General features: G+C 49.1%; 1 protein-coding gene across 1 annotated transcript in view; it reads right to left on the minus strand.

Annotated features, from left to right (window-relative positions):
• LOC149305314 (uncharacterized) overlaps window positions 1-17,192 on the minus strand; it is a 76,125-nt gene extending 58,933 nt beyond the window's left edge. Inside the window, exons 1-5 of the mRNA XM_089478032.1 lie at window positions 15,668-17,192; window positions 11,393-12,786; window positions 10,654-11,273; window positions 9,623-9,675; window positions 5,490-6,597 (exon numbers count right to left, since the gene is read on the minus strand). Coding sequence (XP_089334158.1) covers window positions 5,490-6,597; window positions 9,623-9,675; window positions 10,654-11,273; window positions 11,393-12,786; window positions 15,668-16,894 — 4,402 coding nt within the window. The 5' untranslated portion in view covers window positions 16,895-17,192. The remainder of the gene's footprint in view (window positions 1-5,489; window positions 6,598-9,622; window positions 9,676-10,653; window positions 11,274-11,392; window positions 12,787-15,667) is intronic.
• Window positions 17,193-18,381: the final 1,189 nt, after the last annotated feature.

Here is an 18,381-nt window from a genome sequence, read left to right on the forward strand (position 1 = left end):
CCTTCGACTTGAGCACTAGCGAACCTGTTAAAAGTTTACACGCATGAAGAGAGTTCTGCCTGATGTATCCTATGATGCTTCTTCTGAGTTTCACTTCATTTGCTGAGGTAAAATTGTATTCATTTGTTAGACTGTTCTTATACCTTTTTTAAAAATCTTCTCCAGACAAAGGACTTGGAAAGAAGAAAGGTCTTTCCACAAAATTGTCTGGCCTTAAGATGAATGAGAAAGGCATCATGCGAAATGAAGAAGAGACGGTGATCGTGAACCAGACAATTCTTGCTGACCCAGAGGAGGGAGCCAAGTGAGTCTGGGACACTTTTATGCAATAGGTTCTTGGCCTCAGGAGAAAAGCCGCAATATGGAAAAGGGGCACCACCTCATCTTTCTACTCTTTGTTCAAATGGGCAGGTTTTCTCTGACCTACAGAGTCAAAGCAGCCCATTTGGATGTTGAATGCGGATTGGAGGATGACTCACATTTGCCACTGGGATCTGACTGGCATGGCTACAGAAACGTGGATCTCATAGAATCAGATGACGACCTGTAACTAACCGACAAGCTACAGAAGAAGCCTCATGCACTTTCCATGGTGTTTTAGAGTTGGGCAGCGTGTTCACATCTCCTTGTCTTGAAAGAGAGTTAGTTTTTCCTCCCCACTGAGAATTTATCCTTAAAGTAACAGAGGTCAGGGCAGGGGAACATTAAATCCATCCCAAACTTTTTACTGAACTCTCTTCCCCCCAATAAATTCAATGTCTTGGATTGTCAAGATAAAAACCAACATGGATTCACTGTCCCACTAAGATGGAAGCCACTAAGGGGGTTGGATACAATGGGACACAGACCTTTGTCTTTAGTGAGAGCCATGCAATGAGTTTTATGAGGCAAGTCAGGTCAGATCTAGGAGTCCAAGTAGACAACAAATTGAACGTGAGTCGACAGTGCGATACGGCAGCTAAAAAGGCCAATGCGATTTTAGGCTGCATCAATAGAAGTATAGTTAGAAGTTAAGAGGTGGCATGATAGCCCTGTTTACATACTTGAAGGGATGTCATATTGAGGAGGGAGCAAGCTTGTTTTCTGCAGCTCCCGAGACTAGGACCCAGAAGAATCGATGCAAGCTCCAGGAAAAGAGATTCCACCTCAACATTAGGAAGAACTTCCTGACAGTAAGGGCTGTTTGACAGTGGAACACACTCCTTTCTTAGAATATAGTGGAGTCTTCTTCCCTGGAGGACTTCAAACAGAGGCTGGATGGCCATCTGTTGGGGATGCTTTGATTGAGAGTTCCTGCATGGCAGAATGGGGTTGGAGCCCTTTGGGGTCTCTTCCAACTCTGTAATTCTATGAATCCCCTTAAATCTTCCTTCATTTTGAGATAGTCCATCACTTTATCCCAGTCTTATTATATAATGTACTATATTCCAGTATTCTTTGACTTTGCGCTTCTCCAAACAGATCAAAGCAGCTAACAGTAAAAGCATCAGTAAAATACTGTAGCAACCTATCATTGTTGCTTCCAAAACCCTCACAATTCCTCCCATCCACCTTAAAATACAATTAAATTCTTAAACAGTGATTAAAACAATGATTAAAAATAGAGCAGAGGCACTTAGACCAGTTGTTGAACAATTTATTAAATGAATAGGAGATTGCTGTGATGTTAATCTGGAAATGCCTGCTGTAAGATATACGTCTTGATGGCCTTTTTAAAGCCTTCAAGACCGGTGATATATCAGATCTCTTCCGGAGGCTATTCCATAAACTGGGAGCTGCAGAAGAGAAGGTCCTCTGGGTAAATGCAGCCAGCCTTGTTATTGCTGGCTGAGTAAGCTTTTACTAGAGGACCTCAGTGTGTGGGGCGGATTGTATGGGAGAAGGAGATACCATAAGTAAGCTGGACCCAAGCCATAAAGGGCTTTAAAGGTTATAACCAACACCTTGTACTGTCCCCGGAAATTAATGGGCAGCCAGTGAAGAGACGTTAGTATAGGTGTGATTGTTAGGGCGTGGAAAGACGCGCTGTGTCCACCACGACCACCTGCAGAGTTGAACCACGTCGACAAGACGCCAGGGAGAAGGAATCTGAAGAGATGTCTGCAAAGGTATTCAGGCCAAGAAGGAGAATATTCCTTCACCACTGCAAACGGCTTTGAGCTCCCAGCTTGAGAAATAACGACAAGAGCACTTCAAGCCTTCACTCTACACGAGGGCTTTAATAAATAAATTACTTTAATAAATAAGTTACTTTGCCAACTAAAACAGCCATAACAATAAAACAGAGAGGCAGTTACTCTAACAGCAACTGTCATAACTGAAACTCTTTCTCAGAAGGACTGACTGCATCAACATTCCATAATGCAAGGGTCAACTGTCAACTGCCACTGGAACTGTAATAGGTTCCACTACAGCTCTATCTTGTGGTCACATACTTGTCATTTCCTAACAGTGATATGGTCCCCTCTAGATCTTCCAGTGACCACTCTGGCTGCCATATTTTGGATTAGTTGAAGTTTCCGGACTTAATACAAGGGTAGCCCTATGTAGAGCGCATTACAGAAGTCAAGACGTGTGGTTACCAGTTCATGCACCGTAGTTTTTAGGTCTTCAGGTTCCAGGAAGGAAGGCAGTTGGCGTATCAACCGAAGCTGATAACATGCACTCTTGGCCGTCGCATCTATCTGAGCTGACATCTGGAGCAAAGGAGCAGGAGCACCCCAAGACTGCGAACATAGTCCTTTAGGGGAAGTGTGACCCCGTCCAGGACCGGTTGACAAACCTCCAGACATGGGTCAGGGGCTCTAAAAAGAAATACTTCTGTCTTATCTGGATTAACTTTCAATTTGTTTTTCCTCATCTTTCCGATTACTGCCTCAAGACATTCATTCAGAGGGGAGATGCCTTCCTTAGTTGACGCTCAGGTCTGGGGCATGAAGCAGTATAGTTGGGTGTCATCAGCGTACTACTAGCACCCTACTCCATGCCTCCAGATGATCTCTCCCAGCGGTTTCAGGTAGATGTTGAATAGCATTGGTGACAGGATGGTGCCCTGAGGAATGCCAGATTTAAACTCCCTTTTAGAGCAACATCTGTCCCCAAGCATCTCCATCTGGAATCTGCTTGAGAGATAGGACCGGCATCACCGCAACGCATTGCCCCCGATCCCCAGTTCCCTCAGGCTTTCCAGAAAGATGCCATGGTCAATGGTATCGAAGGCCGCTGAGAGATCCAAAAGCATCAGCAGGGACAAACTTCACATGTTGATGCTGAAGCAAAGATCATCTAAGGCGACCATAGCTGTCTTGACTCCGTGTCCTGTCCTGAGGCCGGTTTGAAATGAGTCCAGATAATCTGTTTCATCGAAGACTGCTTGGAGATGGAGAGCAACTGCCCTCTCAATTGCCTTGTTTAGAAATGGGAGATGAGAGACCGGTCTGTAATTGTTCATATCCAAGGGATCTAGGGAGGGCTTTACCATAAACGGCCGTAACACCGCTTCTTTTCAGCAAGATGGATGAGATGCATTTATGATACATCTCAGGTGAGTCAGAAGTGCATCTCCTCCTTGGATGACCAGCCATGAAGGGCAAGGGTCGAGAGGGCAAGTTGTCTTCTTCTCATTTCCAAGGAGCTTATTCACATCCTTGGTACTCACAGATTCAAACTGATCCAGTATGATCTTATTCACAGAGTCACTGGACACCTCACCTATGGCCTCTGCAATAATGCTGGCATCCAAGTCAGGTCTTATCTGAGAGATATTATCTGTGAAATAGTCATTTAAAGCATTTTAATGATCTGTGGAAGGCTCTAATAATGGATTCTGGGGTGAAGGTGGCTGAGTGAGGGCCCAGATCCACCACCACCACCACCACCCCGACTTCAGCAGTTCCTTCATGCTTCTCTTCCCTTGGCACTTTCACTCCTTTATTCCTCCCTTTTCCTCTTTTAATGTACATCTCTTCAATGGCATCCAAGGCCATTTCAGCATGTTCCCGGAATCAGGAGGGCATTCTTTCTGGGGCTATGGGTCTATCTGCTGGTCCTCCTCTGCAGGGCTGTTGTGAAGAGAAAGATAGGTATATGGGGAAGGGGGTGCCTAATCCGGATCCTGTGGTCCTTTAAGCTTAGTTCCCAGGTTGCCAGGGGGATGTCAGTCTCCCCAGAAGAGGCTTTGGGGTCCCTCTATCTCCCTCCTCTTGCTTTGTCCTAGATTTGGGTTCTTCTCTTCCCCCCAGACAGAGGCCCCTTCCTCTAGGATCCCAGAACAAACTCCCCCCCCCCCCCGAATAGTGTTGTTTCCAATGCTATTGAAGCCTATGTTGTGCAATGTTCTTTATGTGGCACAAATATCTCCCCCAAATGAGGCATCAGAAGGGAGGGTCTCTCCTCTGCCACACTTTCCAGGAGGGAGGGGATTTCTCAAAGACCAAAGATCTGGGTTCCCTTCTTTCCTACAACAACCCAACCCCCCCCCCCCCCGAAGACCCCACAGCAATCCCCCCAGATGAACGAGGGCTCTCCCCACTTCCCTCCCTCACAGCAGGCTGCAAGGGCAGCAGCTTCAGGGGCTGAGAGTGTGCATGCACAGATGCCCCAAAGGCCCCTCCTGGGCATGCGCAGGGATCGTAAGGCCCTTGCTGCTGCTGCTGTTTATTCCACTGTTGGCCTTTGGAAGAAGGGAAGGACTACGGCCTTTTTTCCTTCCTTCTGGAATGTAGCCCAACCTGCGGAGCTGGACTCAGGAGGAAAAGGCTGGGAAGGCTCTGCTTTGTACATATAGCTCTATCTTTCTGAGTGTTTATATATCTGTGTGTTTGCCTCTGTTTTTATGGCTGGGAATGGAGCTGAGGGCTGAGGAGAGAAGAAAGGGTCAATTTTGTGCAAATGCAGACCTTCTGTACACCAATGAGTCCAGTGTGTTGAAACAACAAAGAACTTTATTGAGAACACATAGTGAGAAATTCAGCGTTTAAGTCAGAACTGCCCTTCCCAAGCCAAGGAATACATTAAAACCCCCAAACCTAAAATATCACCCTCTTCCAAACCTAGCCCCTCCTCCAATTCCCACAGTCTATGCCCCACAGGTAACAAGGCCCCCTTTGCCATTCCCAGAAACTAGCCCTTTCTGTTAATATCTGCCCCCAGCTGTCTTCAGCCAGCATCCCACACATTGCAAAAGCTATCATTCCTATAACTATTCTAACCACCTACAAAAAAGCTCACCCCTCTATCTAGCTAACCTATTCCACAATCCATAATCCCCACTCATATTTATAAACTAAAGCAATGGTCTATACGAATAGCAATTGACAAAATAAAACTTTAAAACATAAACCGACATATGGACAGACAAACCTAACACACAAAATCACAAGGGCCTTTTCTTATCACCACAGGATTAAAACTATATTCTTTGTATTGCTACTTGACAAATATAATGTTAGTTTATTTCTGGGATTTGTGTGGCTTCTGTCCAGTGTGACCTCTCTCATGTTTCACTAGGTCTGACTTTGAAGAAGAACATTTCCCACAATGCTGGCATTTGTATGGCTTCTCTCCTGTGTGGCCTCTCTCATGTTTCACTAGGTCTGACTTTGAAGAAGAACATTTCCCACAATGCTGGCATTTGTATGGCTTCTCTCCTGTGTGGACTCTCTCATGTTTCACTAGGTCTGACTTTGAAGAAGAACATTTCCCACAATGCTGGCATTTGTATGGCTTCTCTCCTGTGTGGACTCTCTCATGTTTCACTAGGTATGCCTTTGAAGTAAAAGATTTCCCACAATGCTGGCATTTGTATGGCTTCTCTCCAGTGTGGACTCTCTCATGTTTCAGTAGGTATGCCTTTGAAGTAAAAGATTTCCCACAATGCTGGCATTTGTATGGCTTCTCTCCTGTGTGGACTCTCTCATGTTTCACTAGGTCTGACTTTGAAGAAAAACATTTCCCACAATGCTGGCATTTGAATGGCTTCTCTCCTGTGTGGACTCTCTCATGTTTCACTAGGTCTGACTTTGAAGAAGAACATTTCCCACAATGCTGGCATTTGTATGGCTTCTCTCCTGTGTGGACTCTCTCATGTTTCACTAGGTCTGACTTTGAAGAAGAACATTTCCCACAATGCTGGCATTTGTATGGCTTCTCTCCTGTGTGGCCTCTCTCATGTTTCACTAGGTCTGACTTTGAAGAAGAACATTTCCCACAATGCTGGCATTTGTATGGCTTCTCTCCTATATGGACTCTCTCATGTTTCAGTAGGACTGACTTTGAAGAAGAACATTTCCCACAATGCTGGCATTTGTATGGCTTCTCTCCTATATGGACTCTCTCATGTTTCAGTAGGACTGACTTTGAAGAAGAACATTTCCCACAATGCTGGCATTTGTATGGCTTCTCTCCTATATGGACTCTCTCATGTTTCAGTAGGACTGACTTTGAAGAAGAACATTTCCCACAATGCTGGCATTTGTATGGCTTCTCTCCTATATGGACTCTCTCATGTTTCAGTAGGACTGACTTTGAAGAAGAACATTTCCCACAATGCTGGCATTTGTATGGCTTCTCTCCAGTGTGGACTCTCTCATGTTTCAGTAGGTCTGACTTTGAAGAAAAACATTTCCCACAATGCTGGCTATTAATACGGATCTCTTCCGGCAGGCCTTTCCAGACTAGAATAGAGTTGCTTCTCCCTGCCCCTGACCCTTACTCTTGCCAACCTTTTTACTATATTGTGTTTTGGATGTTTTAAATTTTCTTGCTGTTTAATAGCTTTTTAAGGGTCAATTAATGTTTTTATAATTGGGAGGAGGGTTGGGGGTTTGGGCGATTTAACTGTATTTCTTAAATTGTATGTTATTTTATTACTGTAATCCGCTTTGATTCCTTTGAAAAAGGCGGAATATGGACAGGTTGCTTACCTGTAACAGTATTTCTTTGAGTGGTCATCTGCGAATACATACAAATGGGTTTCACTGCGCCTGCGCAGTGCTGTTCGGAACCTTCTGGAATCACTGGGCAAAGTTTACTTTGCAACATATAGAAACTTTTTGGCGGTAACTCCGCCCACCCGTTATAAGGCCCCTGCCTTCCCGCTCTTTTCCCCAGTTCCGCAATTTTTTCCGCCAAGCAGGCGATGGAAGAGCCAATCAGAGCAGGACACTGAGGGGATGGACGGGTGGGATTTGTATGTGTTCGCAGATGACCACTCGAAGAAATACTGTTACAGGTAAGCAACCTGTCCTTCTTCTTCGTGGTCTCTGCGAATCATACAAATGGGTTTAGACTGACAAGCTTAGGTAAGCGGCGGAGGGAGTGTCCTGAAACCAAAGCTATGGTAAACCAAGGGTATATTTATTGTAACAATAAAAACCTTGAACCATAAAAAGAGTCAGTCTTTTTGTTCATGCACAAACTCAACATAGCAATAACATTGCAAAACCTGAGAAGGGAATAAAAGGTCATGCAAGACCAGTCCCATTGAAATTGTGCAAATCAACATTCAACAGAATGTAAATCAGTGGCATTATGTACATAAATGCTGAAAACACAAACCATCAGTAGTGCAATCAATGCAACCCTGAAACCAACACAGCCCTCCCGAAAGCTGCGTCTCGAATGGCTCTGGTGTCCAACCTATAATGTTTGATAAAAGTCAGAGGTTGGGACCAGACAGCAGCCTTACAGACATCCTCCAAAGGAATCCCCGAGAAGAATGCGGAAGACGCTGACATTGCCCTTGTAGAATGGGACCGAACCCTGCCAGGGAGAGGTTTGCCCAAGAGTTCATAGCAGAGGTGGATGGTACCGGCCACCCATTTGGAGAACCTCTGCGCAGACACGGGCAACCCCTTCTTCGGCTCCGAGTAGCATTGAAAAAGTCTCTCGGACCGACTGGAGGCAGCAGTTCTGTCCAGGTAAAACGCCAGTGCTCTCCTGACATCCAGAGAGTGCAGGCTCCGCTCCGCATCCGAAGTCGGATTGGAAGCGAGGGTCGGCAACACAATGTCCTGGCACATGTGGAACGCGGAGACAACCTTAGGCAGGAAGGTAATGTCTGTCCGGAGGACCACCTTGTCCTTGTGGAACCTCAAGAAGGGCTGGTCCCTCCGCAAGGCACAGAGTTCGCCCGCACGGCGGGCAGAGGTGATGGCCACAAGAAAGGCGGTTTTCCAAGTCAAAAGTCTCAAGTCCGCTGTGGCCATCGGTTCAAAGGGCTTGGATTGGAGTGCAGACAGCACTGCCTCCAGGCTCCAAGCCGGTGCTGGTACCGACACCGGAGGGTATAGGTTGGCACATCCCTTAAGGAACCCCTTCACCAAGGGATCCTTGAAAAAAGAATCTCTCCCCCCGAATTGGTACTTAGCACAAATGGCAGACAAATAGCACTTAATGGATGCGAGGCACAGCCCCTCATCCAAAAGCGCCATCAAAAACTCCAGCACCACTGGAGTAGACACCTGAGCTGGAGACAAGCCCTTTCGATTAAGGAAGAGGCCAAACTTCTTCCATTTCAGGGCGTAGGACCGCTGGGTGGAAGGTTTCCTTGCAGCCAGGATCACTGTCCTCACCGCCTCCGGCAAGACAGTTAGGGCCGTATCCTCCAGGCCACCAGCGGTAGGCTCTCAATGTCCGGGTGGAGAATCCATCCATCCTGGATCGACAGCAGGTCCGGGCGAGGATCGAGACGGAGGAAGCATCTCTTGGAGAGGTGGAGAAGGGATGCGAACCACGGTTGTCTCGGCCACCACGGCGTGATCAGGATCGCATGCGACCGGTCCGTTGTCATCTTGGACACCACCCTGATGATGAGAGGGAACGGAGGGAAGGCGTAGAGGAGCTCCCCCGTCCAGAGGAAAGCGAATGCGTCTCCGAGGGATCCGTCCATTCGCTTCCTGGAGCAGAACCGGGGACAGTGGCTGTTCCAACCAGTTGCGAAGAGGTCGATCCGGGGATTTCCCAACCTGTCGAAGAGGTCGCTGACCGTCTCGGGATGGAGCCTCCACTCGTGGCACACCGAAGGGGATCTGCTCAGGCGATCCGCCAGCTCGTTGTCCTCTCCGGGAAGATGAATCGCCTGGAGGAGGACGCGCCTCTGGATGCACCAGTCCCAGATGCGGAGAGTGAGGTCGAGCAGGGTCTTTGACTTGGTGCCTCCTTGTTTGTTGATGTAGTACATCACGGTGGTGTTGTCCGTTCTCAGGAGGACCACCTTGTCTGTGACCGCGGATTCGAATGCCCTCAGTGCTTTCTCCACCGCCAACATTTCCAGAGCGTTGATGTGGAGGAGCTTGTCCTGGACAGACCACCTGTCTTTGACGACCAGGTCGAGCAGGTGAGCGCCCCATCCCTCCAGGGATGCATCTGTTGTCAGAGTCAGTTGGGGCTGAGGCTGATGAAAGGGCATTCCGATGCACACGTTGCGGCAGTCCAACCACCATCTGAGGGAAGCGGCTACAGGTCTCGGTACCGTGAGCCATTTGGACGGAGGGTCTGTCATCGGAGAGAAGGCCGAGAGGAACCAGGACTGAAGAGGTCGAAGGCGGAGTCTTGACCATGGTGTGACGAACGTCGTCGATGCCATGTGGCCCAGGGCGACCTGGACGTCCCTGGCCCTCACCCTTCTGTGAGAGATGCAAGGCCCGATCAAAGTCGTCAGCGCCTGGAAACGGTCTGGAGGGAGAAAGGCGGAGCATATTTCGGAGTCGAGGATGGCCCCGATGAACTTGACCTGTCTGGAAGGTGTGAAATGGAACTTTTCTCGGTTGATCACCAGACCGAGGGAGTCCAAAAGGTGTAAGGCGAATGAGAGAGCCTCCTGCAGTTCTCTCTGGGATTCGGCAGCGAACAGCCAGTCGTCCAGGTAAGGAAAGACCATGAACCCCTTCTGATGCAGGTAGGCACCCACCGGTGCCATGCACTTCGTGAAGACTCTCGGTGCCGTGGCAAGGCCGAAGGGGAGGACGTTGTAGTGGTACGCGGCGGAGCCCACAGCGAAGGCGAGGAATCTTCGGTGAGACTCCCGGATACCGATGTGGAAGTAGGCATCCTTCAGGTTGACGGTCGCGAACCACAGACCCTGATGGAGTAGAGGCAGAATGGAGGCCAAGGTTACCATTCGAAAGCGACGGTATTCAAGGAACAGATTCAATTGTCTCAAGTCCAGGATGGGCCTGATTCCCCCATCCGCCTTCGGTACCGTGAAGTACCTGGAGAAAAAAGCCCTAGAGCATTGTTCGGGCGGTAAAGGGGAGATTGCCCCTTTTTCCAGCAAAGTGCGCACTTCGACGAGAAGGGTGTCCGAGGGGAGAGTGGACATAAAGGCCCCGGTTGGAGGGAGCTCTTGGAACTCGAGGGCATATCCCCTGCGGACGATGTTAAGAACCCACGAGTCCGATGTTATCGAGGCCCAGATGTTAATAAAAGGCCTCAGGATGTCCAAAAAGAATAAGGGCGAAGGGGAAACGAAGTGCGCTGCGTCCCTTCAGGCTCTCTTCTTCCCCTGGTTGGTGTCCTGCCGGCGGGACTTGCGGTACCGAGGCGGGAAATTACGACGGCCAGAGGAGGAGGAAGACTGCGAGGGGTAACGGTGCCTCTGTGAGCCCTGCTGCTGAGGCTGTCGGTCTTGAGAAAAGGAACCCTGGGACTGACCTTGCGGTGGCCAAGGACGGTGCCTTCTTCTGAAGGGAGAGACGGGGGTAGACGACATCCCGTGCTTCTTAGCCGCCGCCTTCATTCTGAACTTGCGGTTCAGACGCTCATCAGTGTCGGCGTGGAAAAGGCCGGTACCGTCCAGGGGCATGTCCTCAATGGCCGATTTAACGTTGGCGTTGAGGTCCGACCCCCTCAGCCAAGCATGCCGGCGCAAAGCCAGCGATGCTGCCATGCCTCGTCCCGCGCAGTCGGCGACGTTCCTGGAGGCGGTGATGATCCAACTCCCTATCGAGTGGGCCTCATCGCGGATCTCCACCAAGCGACGTTGGACCTCATCAGGGACGTCAGGGATGATGGGCGAAATCCCCTCCATCAAGGCCTGGATGTATGCCCCCATACAGGCGTTGTAATTTATAGCCTTCACGGTGAGGGCGGCCGAAGAGTAGGCCTTTTTGGCTAGGCCATCGATCTTTTTGGCCTCTCGGTCTGCCGGGGACGTCGCCTGCTTCGGCACGAAGGTCTGCTGTGCCCCCTCCACAATGGCCGAGTTCGGCTTGGGATGGTCGGTCAACCACAGACAGCCCGGCGGGGAGATCCGGTACAGCGTCTCGACCTTCCTGGAGGACGCGGCGAGCGAAGTCGGGGCATCCCATGACCTCTGCACAATGGACTGCAACGAGGGCAACATCGGGATGCAGGGTGGAGTGGGGACACGACCAAGGACCCGGCGTTCTACCGGATTGCGAGCCTCCTCCTCAGGCGGGGAATCTCGATGTCAAGAGTCCGGCACATCTTAATGATGTGCTCGCTGAAGGAGCGAACATCATCAGTGGGTGATGAGGAGCCCGGGTGATGCATCCCCTGCGGTGAGGGTGGGTCGGATGGGTCCTCTTCTCCATCTGAAGGTTCCCGTGATGGAGGCAAGGGATCCTGGTCTGAATCGGAGTCAGACGTCAGAGGAATGTCAGTCACCTTGGCTCGGGATGGAGTGCGAGCCGGGAGTTGCGGGGCCGGTGGCTCGGAAGGCGGGCGGTGAGGTACCGAGGACAAGGCCACAGCATGGGAGGATGATGGCTTGTCTCCCTGGGGAACCGCCAGGCGCAAGTTAAGCCTGGTAAATTCCCTGAAAGCCTTCTCCTTCGGGACCGACATGTAGTATCTCTGAGTCTCGGTGTCAAAGAACATGTCAGTGTCCAGCTGCCACGGCTCGTCGATGTCAGAAACAGGGAAAGCCTCCTCCTCATCTGAGTGGACGGAGAGCAGAGATGGCTCCCTCTGGGGAGAGGTTGGTTCGCTGACGGCGGCAAGATCTTGGGCCGGCGGGAGTGGTGTGGTCAGCACTGTGGTTACATGCGCTGAGACAGTCGTCTCCGGGCGCGAGGGGGTCCTCTCCGAGGTCTCCTTGGAGGGGGAGCGTTGCTTGTGTGAAGCACGCTCCCTTGACTTGGCTGGACGCTCCGACCCGGTGTGGTCCTTGGGCTTGGACTTTTTGGGTGGAGCTGCCTCGGTCACCTCAGCGTGACGCCTCTTCTTGGAAGACGTCGGAGTCAGCGCCAGGTCTTCAGGCGGGAAGAAGGGATTGTCCGGCAAGTCATGCAGGACAGTGGCTCCCTTGGAGCGGGGCTTGGCTGGCTTAGCCCTCTCCGATGGTGCCGCCTTTTCAGAGGAAGATGCCCTCGTCTCGGGCAACTTGGAGGCGTGTCGAGATGCCTTCGACGACGCCTTGGAGGACGGTAGCGAGACGGTCCGGACCTCCGACTCCTGACGCTCTCTCGAGCGTGAGCCCTCCGGGGACGGCTTCCTCCCGGATCTCTCCCTGGGCTCGAAACCCTCAGTCCCCGAGGTTTTCTGGCGGCACTTGGAGGGTTCGTCGGTGACACTGGGTCTCGGGGGACCACGGGTCACATCGGAGGTGGTTGGAGACCGTGTCCTGGCCGGGACAGAGACCACACTAGAAGCGCTGGCCCGTGAAGAAGACGCAGGCGGAGCAGCCGGAGGAAGCGACAATGAGCGGGGACGTCCCTCCCGGACCTTTCCCAGGGCAATAGCCGAAGTCAGCCGGGACTCCCGGTTCTTCCTGGCTTGGGAGGACAGAGACTTACAGAGGTGATAGGCTCTGGCATCATGGTCCTTTCCCAGGCAAAACAGGCAGGAGGAGTGAGGGTCCTGGACGGGCACCTTGCCCCCGGAGACATCACATTTCTTGAAGGGTGCAGGCATCCTTCCGAGTCGTCAAATCCGAGGGAGAGTCAAAAGCGAAGTCAAAAACAAGCCGAAGAAGTCCGAAGTTACCGGGGCGGGAGAAAGAGAGTGGTCAAAAACAGTCCGAGGTCTAGTGAAAGTGATTCCGTACAAGCAAGAGCGAGCGAAAGTTCCTAGAAGCAGCTAGCGCGGCGGAAAAAAGGAACTGGGGAAAAGAGCGGGAAGGCAGGGGCCTTATAACGGGTGGGCGGAGTTACCGCCAAAAAGTTTCTATATGTTGCAAAGTAAACTTTGCCCAGTGATTCCAGAAGGTTCCGAACAGCACCGCGCAGGCGCAGTGAAACCCATTTGTATGATTCGGAGAGACCACGAAGAAGGAAAATAAATATCATCATCATCATCATCATCATCATCACATCCCTTCAAGGGGGACCAAGGTCCTTTCAGTATGCTCCCAGAACTTGGGGGGGGGGGATGTTTCTGTTGCTATGGGTCTCTCTGTTGGTCCTCCTCTGCGGGGTTGTTGTGAAGGAAAAGGTAAGTATTTGAGGAGGGTTCCTAATCCAGATCCTGTGGGCCTCTAAGGTGTTAATATCCGTCATATTAACACATTGGAAGCCTTTAGGAAGGCTATGAAGACAGATCTCTTCCGGCAGGTCTTTCAAGACTAGATTAGATCCATTGACTTGCCTCCCCCTCCCCCTGAAATTACACTTGCCATCGTTAGTGTGATGGAAATTGTTATTGATGTCTCATTCTTGCCCTCCCCACTCACCTCCCCTTCCCTCCTTCTCACCTTCAGAAAACGACCCATTTCTTGCCTGAAAAAAACCTTTTTATTATATTGTGTTTGGAATGTTTTAAATTTTCTTGCAGTTTAATCGCTTTTTAAGGGTCTATTAATGTTTTTATAATTGGGAGGAGGGTTGGGGGTTTTCACATTTTAATTGTATTTCTTAAATTGTATGTCATTTTATTACTGTAATCCGCTTTGATTCCTTTGAGAAAAGATGGAATATAAATTATTATTATTGTTATTAATACATCCTTCAAGGGGGTCCAAGGCCCTTTCAGTATGCTCCCAGAACCGGGGGGGGGGGGGATGTTTCTGGGGCGGTGGGTCTCTCTGTTGGTCCTCCTCTGCGGGGGTTTTGTGAAGGAAAAGGTAAGTATGTGAGGGAGGGTGCCCAATCCGGATCGTATGGGCCTCTAAACCTAGTTCCCAGGTTGCCAGGGGATTGCCAGAGCTTTGAGGTCCCTCCGTCTCCCTCCTCTTGGCTTTGGCCTAGATTTTGGCTCTTCTCTACCCCCCCCCCCCGAGCCCCCTCCCCCAGGACTCCAGAGAAAACTTATCCTCCCCCCCAAAATGTTATATCTAATGCTATCCTGAGTGATGCTATTTGGTACAAAATTCTTCCCCAAATGAGGCATCAGAAGGAAGGGTCTCTCCTCTGCCCCACTTTCCAGGAGGGAGGGGGCTCCTCAAAGCCCTTTTTACCTTTGGATCCCCCTCCCCTCCATGGCCATGTCTCTCTCCAAGGGTCCCCCCTGCCCTCTTCTCATAATAACCCCCAAGTAGTTGGGCCCAAAGGAATCCCCCGAGGAGGGGGCAGGGAAGGAAAATGGGAGAGGAGGCCTGGCAGGCCTCCTGCCTTTCTTTGGGGGGAGAATCCCCAAAGAAACCTTCCTTCTTATAACCCCCAAAGGCTTCCCAGAAGACCCTCCAGCCATTTATCTGAATGAACAAGGGCTCTCCCCACTTCCATCCCTCCTCAGAATAGACTATGAGGGCAGCAATGGCTTCAGGGGCTGAGACTGTGCATACATAGATGTCCCCAAAGGCCCCTCCTCAGCATGCGCAGGATCGCCAGGGCCGAGATGCTACTGCTTATTCTGCTGGCGGTCTTTGTGGGAAAGAAAGGTTTGTGCCTGGGCTTCAGCGGCCTCCCCTTCTTTCCCTCCTTCCTTTCTTCCTTTGAGGAGACCACAATAGAGCCCAAGGTGCAGAGCTGGACTCAGGAGGGAAAGGCATGAAAGGAAGGCTCTAGTTTGGAAATATAGCTGTCCCTGTGTATCCTGGATGTTTGTGTGTTTGCCTCTGCTGTTCTTATGGCTGGGAATGGAGCTGAGGACTGAGGAGAGAAGAAAGGGTCAGTTTTGGGCAAATTCAGAACTTCTGTGCATCAAAGAGTCCAGTGTGTTGAAATAGCAAAGAACTTTACTGTGAACACATAGAAATTCAGTGTCTAAGCCAGAACTGCCCACTCCCATCCAAACAAGACGTTAAAACCCCCAAACCTAAAACTCCACCCTCTTCCAAACCTAGCCCCCCCCCCCCCAATTCCCACAGTCTATGCCCCACAGGTAACAAGCCCCCTTTGCCATTCCTGAAATTAGGCCCTTTCTGCCTCCAAATTTCTTTAGCCAACATCCCACAAATTCCAAAAGCTATCATCCCCATAACTATTTTAACCAGCTGTAATAAATCCCAGCCCTCCATCTGCCTAACCTATACCACGACCCACAATCCGCAGCCAAATTTACAACCCAAAGTCATTATCTATACAATTAGCAATTAAAACCTAATCTTTACAAAATACAACCTTAACATGAACAGACATATGGACAGACAAAGATTACAAACAAAATCACAACAGTCTTTTCTTAGCACTGCTGGATTGAAAATATATTTTTGGAATTCCTTAGTGACAAAAAGAGTGTTAGTTCATTTCTGGGATTTGTATGGCTGCTTTCCTGTGTGGACTCTCTGATGTCTCACTAGGTGTGCCTTTGAAGAAAAACATTTTCCACATTGCTGGCATTTGTATGGCTTCTCTCCTGCATGGATGCTTTGATGCATGACAAGAACGGACTTGTACGCAAAATATTTCCCACAATGCTGGCATTTGTATGGCTTCTCTCCTGTGTGGACTCTCTGATGTCTCACTAGGTGTGACTTCCGAGAAAAACATTTCTCACAATGCTGGCATTTGTATGGCTTCTCTCCTGTGTGGAGTCTCTGATGTTTCACTAGGTGTGCCTTTGAAGAAAAACATTTCCCACAATGCTGGCATTTGTATGGCTTCTCTCCTGCATGGATGCTTTGATGCATGACAAGAACGGACTTGTACGCAAAATATTTCCCACAATGCTGGCATTTGTATGGCTTCTCTCCTGTGTGGGTTCTCTGATGTCTCACCAGATCTGACTTTGAAGTAAAAGATTTCCCACAATGCTGGCATTTGTATGGCTTCTTTCCTGTGTGGGCTCTCTGATGTGTCACTAGGTGTGCCTTTGAAGAAAAACATTTCCCACAATGCTGGCATTTGTATGGCTTCTCTCCTGTGTGGGCTCTCTGATGTGTCACTAGGTGTGACTTCTGAGAAAAACATTTCCCACAATGCTGGCATTTGTATGGCTTCTCTCCTGTGTGGACTCTCTGATGTGTCACTAGGTATGCCTTTGAAGAAAAACATTTCCCACAATGCTGGCATTTGTATGGCTTCTCTCCTGTGTGGGCTCTCTGATGTGTCACTAGGTATGCCTTTGAAGAAAAACATTTCCCACAATGCTGGCATTTGTATGGCTTCTCTCCTGTGTGGACTCTCTGATGTGTCACTAGGTATGCCTTTGAAGAAAAACATTTCCCACAATGCTGGCATTTGTATGGTTTCTCTCCTGTGTGGACTCTCTGATGTTTCACTAGTTGTGCCTTTGAAGAAAAACATTTCCCACAATGCTGGCATTTGTATGGCTTCTCTCCTGTGTGGAGTCTCTGATGTCTCACTAGGTGTGACTTCTGAGGAAAACATTTCCCACAATGGTGGCATTTGTATGGCTTCTCTCCTGTGTGGAGTCTCTGATGTATCACTAGGTGTGACTTTGAAGTAAAACATTTCCCACAATGCTGGCATTTGTATGGCTTCTCTCCTGCGTGGGTTCTCTGATGTATCACTAGGTGTGCCTTTGAAGTAAAACTTTTCCCACAATACTGGCATTTGTATGGCTTCTCTCCTGTGTGGACTCTCCGATGCATGACTAGGACTGACTTGTAAGCAAAATATTTCCCACAATGCTGGCATTTATGTGACTTCTTTCTTGTGTGGACTCTCTTGTGACCGACAAATTCTTCTGTAAAAGAGGACAATGAGTGAATCACAGTGTAAAGACAGGAAAGTGGTACCCCAAGATTTAGCCCCACGTTCACCCCTCCCTATTTGAGATTAAATTAATAAAGTTGGTGTGAGTGACCTGAGCATGAACCTATTCTGGATGCCCCCAAATCCATATAATGACTGTATCCTTACTCATAGGAGCTACCAAAGAAGAGATTGAAGGGGAACTGCCATGATGAAATGAGTAGAAGCAGATAGTCGGGCCAGTGAAAAATATTTCATTAAATATATGTAAAACTATTTTAATTGAAAAGTGGCATTATTTCCTGTGAGATTGCCAGAGAGTGTTGAGTCAGAGCACATGGCATGATGCAAGCTAACTGCAGAGGATGCTTCATGCTGTGTGGCACCAGATGACTCACAACCAATACAGTATACAGCTCACATGTGGATTGATGTGGGTTGGTGTTGGGTGTAGAAGAGATTGTGAAGTTGATGGAAGTCAGAGAGGAGAGCTTGCAAATATTTGTTTTATATTGCAACGCAAGCTAAAGAACCTCCAAGGACTTGGAGGAAATCAACTGTGTGTCAGTTATTTTTAAGTGTGGAAAGTGGTCAGTGCATTGCCAATGCCTATATCTGGAGATTTGCTTCTGTACTCTGCTATGTTATTGTTGAGCTCTGGGAATGTTGCCTTCAGACTGTGATATACATTGGCTTGTGAATGGGACCAGAATTCAGAGCCAAGAAGGACCTAAGAGCCAGTGTGACAATCCTGTTTGTCTGAGGTATTTTTGCCAAGAACCCATTGCATTTATTTCAGTTTCATACAATTCTTTCCCCACCCAGGAAACATCCTAAAGCAATTTAAACCTTTTTGAAAGCTCGGTTTCTGCCCCTAAGCAACAGTTTCAGTATAAATATCAGCCCCAACTGGCTCTTCTTCAGCGTCAGTCCAGTTGCAGACAGACGCTCCGTTGGTTTACACTGCTAAACACCTCACTACACTCGCCAGCCCCACTTGCCATTGGAGTTACTGACTTCTCTCTCCTTTCTGGACCCTCAGCAATTGGAATCTAGATATTACCATTAGCAAAGCCTTACACTATTAACCACCCCCACCTTTGTTACCCAGTTCTTGTGTGTGTGCGTGAACACCTATATGTATATATGTGTGTGTATGTGTGTATTTTGCTTTCCCCCTAAATAAAACACAAAAACCTATTGGAAATGCCTCTGGAGTTCTGTGTGCCTCTGGGTCTGGTATAGTTGGGATGAATCCCGGGGTCACTGTAGCCTCACTCTCTCCTTTGAGCTAAGTATGAAATTCCCCTAAAAGCATAGCACTTGTGGGTGTCCTACCCAGACTCCAGCATTTCGAGTGACAAAGGGCCTCTGGAATCAACCA

The sequence above is a fragment of the Sceloporus occidentalis genome, unplaced genomic scaffold (genome assembly GCF_023333645.1).
Source record: "Sceloporus occidentalis isolate IW3139 unplaced genomic scaffold, rSceOcc1.0.p SCAF_12, whole genome shotgun sequence".
NCBI classification, from domain to species: Eukaryota; Metazoa; Chordata; class Lepidosauria; order Squamata; family Phrynosomatidae; genus Sceloporus; species Sceloporus occidentalis.